At 37.8% G+C, this 4,218-nt stretch overlaps 1 protein-coding gene across 1 annotated transcript; it reads right to left on the reverse strand.

Moving 5' to 3' along the window:
* Positions 1–1,906: 1,906 nt before the first annotated feature.
* LOC127186672 (olfactory receptor 2L13-like) lies at positions 1,907–2,845 on the reverse strand. Its single transcript, XM_051142901.1, has one exon. The coding sequence runs from the start codon at positions 2,843–2,845 to the stop codon at positions 1,907–1,909; it is 939 nt and encodes a 312-aa protein (XP_050998858.1).
* Positions 2,846–4,218: the final 1,373 nt, after the last annotated feature.

The following is a 4,218-nucleotide window of genomic DNA, read 5'->3' on the forward strand; positions in this document are numbered from 1 at the left end:
TATGGGAGGGCATGGAAGGAGCAAAGGAAATAGGAAATGATATAACCATATCATAGTATCATAAAAATTAATCAAAAAGAGAAAAAGGTTTCAGTAGCAGATGAAGGATACTACAGAAATACATAATTGGCCAAAATGAGTGAATAAATTACTCTGTAGTTCCTGGCCCTTGTTGGTACATTACAACAAATCCTCTCCACCCAAGGCTCAGGAACATTGTAGAAATATCAGCATAAGAAGCCAAAAGACTGGGAGAAGTACTGTGAAATAGTGTCTTCCAGATGGAAGAGGGCTGATAAATCCATGAAATCTCAAAGACATGATTTTCTAAAGATGATTTGTTTAGTGACCAAACCAAATGAAATAGCAACATGATGGGTGAAATTTCAAAAAGTTCCATCATGAGATGTAGAACAACAAGAAGTAATGGCTATTTATACACACAGAGAATTGATTTCCCCAGTGACAAACCCCTGGACATTATCAGGCCATAATTTGTCAGTCTTCAATTCATGCACATATAAACAACAGTAAGTTGATATTTAACAGCACTGGGAAGATCATGAGATGCTAGCATGGGGAGATAAGGAATACAAATTCAATTTACTTACCCAGGAAACTCTGAACAATCATTTTTTAAAATGTTAAAAGTCAAGATGGATTTTATATAATCTTGCCAGTAATTTTATCACAAGGTTTTTTACAAAATAAGAAAAATAATAAGTCAAATAAATTAATATAGAATTTCCTGATACAGAGATGGTAGGGTGAGATGCTACATATGTAGATTACAGTCCAGAAGACCATGGAAGTAACAAAAGGAACACATAAGAATCTTTCAAATCATCAATTTCATGCTATCATATTTTATTGTGTCTCATATTCAGTATGTTTAATATTCAGTATACCATAAATACAAACTAAAGTACCATATCTATATGATAAACACGTTTTAAGTGAGTGATGACTGTCCTCACTGATAAGATACGATATAATATTTCATACGTATACATGTTGTTGGAATTAGCCAACAAATTAGGGTAATTAGCCAACTTATCACCTGCATCCTTTTACTTTCTTAAGATGAGTACAAATAACATCCTCTCCTTTGAGATATAGGAAACATTATGGGTAGCACATCAAGACCTAGTATAGCTAACATGAACGCAACTGGCATAAGTGTGGGGGTGTATGCCTCTTAAAAACTTTGACTTTATTCTCTTTAAATTTAGGCACATTAGGAAGATAACCAGATTCCATAATTTGTCTGTTATAAGAACTATATTAATTTTCACTCTGAACAACTGTGTATAGTATTTCTACATTTTTCCTAACCAAACAGCATTGACAACCATTGTCTTTATAACGTCAACTATTCTGCCTGGTTAAAGTAGTGCTTCCCGATAGTTTTTATATTCTTAGAATATTTCATCACTTGCATGTTGTTCCATATTCAGCAGAGTTTCCCATGTGGGATTTGGTCACTTGAAATGTTCATAGTCCAAGCTACAATGGGTTATAAATATACAGGATACAAAAGGCTTTGAAGAATGAAAAGAATGAAAGCAAAATGCATGAGTAAAGAATCGCATGTCAGTTTTGGAGAAACAATTGGCCAATACTTTCACATTTACAATAGTATTCATGCACTCATAATATATACACCATATATCAATAATGTAGCAATATGTTAATATTTACTGCTAACATTATTTATTATAACATTATGAATTAAATAACCATGTGAAAAATATAATGGTATATAATGATGAACATATAATTTAATCTTAACTCATAATGAAATACCAGAGTTATGAATGTGTGTGGCAGACATTACATCTCCAACAGACAACATTGAACTATGATATGTCCTAAGGGAGTTGAAAGAGGAGCAGAGAAGGAATGGTCAAGCTTTTGTGGAAGAGGCTGTCCCAAGGACTCTCGCCATGGCCCCCAGGACCTCCTTATTCCTCAGGCTATAGATTATGGGGTTGAGCATGGGGGTGAGGATAGTGTAGAAGACAGCCAGAATCTTATCCTCTGTGGGGGAACGGAGACTTCTAGGTCGAAGATAGGTGTAGACAAAAGGGGCATAGTAAAACGTCACCACAGTTAAGTGAGTTGAACATGTGGTGAAGGCCTTTTTCTTTCCCTCTTTTGAGTGCATATGGAAGACAGCAAAAAGGACCCGTCCGTAGGAAGCTGTGATGCCAAGGAAAGGAAGTAGGAGAAACAGGCTTGTGCTCACAAACACCATGTACTCATAAACCCAAGTGTCCATACAGGCCAGGGGCAACATGGCTGGAACATCACAAAAGAAATGGTTAATGGATCTAGAACGGCAGTAAGGAATATGAAGGGCATAGACAGTATGTGCTAGAGAGTTGATGGAGCCCAATATCCAGGATCCTATGATCATCTTCACACACATTACTTTGCTCATGCGAATGGGATAATGAAGTGGGTGGCAGATAGCCACAAAGCGGTCATAGGCCATGGAAGCCAGGAGCAAGCCCTCAGAACAGGCCATAGTCAGGAAAAAGAAGGATTGCACTCCACAGCCTATGAAAGAAATGGTTTTCTGGCCAGAGAGGAAGTTAAATGCCATCTTGGGCACAGTGGTAGAAATGTACATCAAGTCCATGAGAGAGAGCTGACTGAGAAGAAAGTACATGGGGGTGTGGAGCCTGGGATCCACACGAATGAGGTGGATCATTGATGAGTTGCCAAACAAGGCCAGAGCGAAGACAAAGATGATGAGCAGCAAAAGCAGCAGGCCAGTTTGGTTTTGTGGAAACAACCCTAGCAACGTGAAATCAGTAGAGCTCTGATTCCATTTCTCCATGGAAACTTATTTCTTATCTTTCTTGAAAAGAGTGACCTGAAAATAAATCCACTTACCATGTGAAATAGAACAGGAAAATAAAGAGGAAAACTGGCTTTTAATGAATGGTTACACTGAAATTTTCTTCCATCAGCATTGTTCCTTTGAACTTATTTTGAAATCTGAACTGAACATTCCTTCCCCCTTAACTTCTGGCCACATCCTCAATTCAAAGGTGTAGCAACATGAGTTAGAAAGCTAACACATTTCTTACTAGTAACTACACACAGCACCTTACTTAATGTAATTAAGTACAGACTTTCTGTATCCCTGTTACCCTGTCCTCTGAAACACTGTCCTTTCTGACTATCCTTCCTCAACTGGCCCTATATTATATATATTCCAGGGTCAAAATCCAAAGCAAAGAGCAGTTTATTCAATTATTCAAATATAGTAACAAATCACCTGGCATTTCTTATTCCTCTGGTAAGCATGAATACAATAAACCAGCAAAAGCTTGTTATAGAAAAATGGGAATATTCTTTTATAGCTATCTAATATGGAAATACTGACAATGAGAAAGGCATAGGCAGAAGCGTGGAGAGTGCATGGGACTACCAGGCCCAAGTAAAAATGATATGTCAAACATAGTTGGTCCTCTTACTTTTAAAAAATAAATTCTTATGAATTGACAAACAAAGCATAAATAAAAATCATCACTACTGTGGTACACTCATGACTTTAAAGCATATTCCTTGTTTCTAGATTCTTGTATGCTTTGCTCATTAACACATGCAATATCATGCAATCTGTAGCCAAGATTCAAGCAGCAAACTCAGACACATGGTCTAATGTTGTGCTGTGATTCCGTGTATGAAAAAAACTGAGGTAGACAAAGGGAGAGAGACTGTTGCAATGGAACCTTTTTGAAGTACTGTGTACAAGTGTCATGTAAACAGGTCTTTGTGAAGTGTCTTACTCAAAATTATCAGTAAAGGACAGGGCTGGGGGCTTGGGTAGTTGATGAGAACAAGCAGAAGCATGATTAAGAAGAGCAGGCATGAGGTCAATTGTGTAAAGGCAAATGAACTTGTGTTTTGAGGCTATTGTGTACAGGAGTCATCTAAATTGGTCTTTTTGAAGTCGGGTACTCAAAGTGATGAGCAAGCATGAGATCAAGAGGGAAAGCCAACGAGGACAAAAACAGTGAGACAAGTTTGTGAAGGGCAGGTGTGAGGGCAATTGTGGAGGCAGAAAGGGACTTAGATTCTGATCTGGATCAGATAGGAAAACTGGGAGAGTGGTGTACTCTTAGGTACATTTCTGGACCTCATTCATGATGCTCTTGTTCAGAAGGGAGCTGCCAGGAGGACCACACAGAGAATACTGGTTAT

Source organism: Acomys russatus, unplaced genomic scaffold (assembly GCF_903995435.1).
Source record: "Acomys russatus unplaced genomic scaffold, mAcoRus1.1, whole genome shotgun sequence".
NCBI lineage: Eukaryota > Metazoa > Chordata > Mammalia > Rodentia > Muridae > Acomys > Acomys russatus.

What these genes read in the sequence shown, in the direction of transcription:
- LOC127186672 (XM_051142901.1), bottom strand. Translation starts at nt 2,845, where the DNA reads ATGGAGAAATGGAATCAGAGCTCTACTGATTTCACGTTGCTAGGGTTG.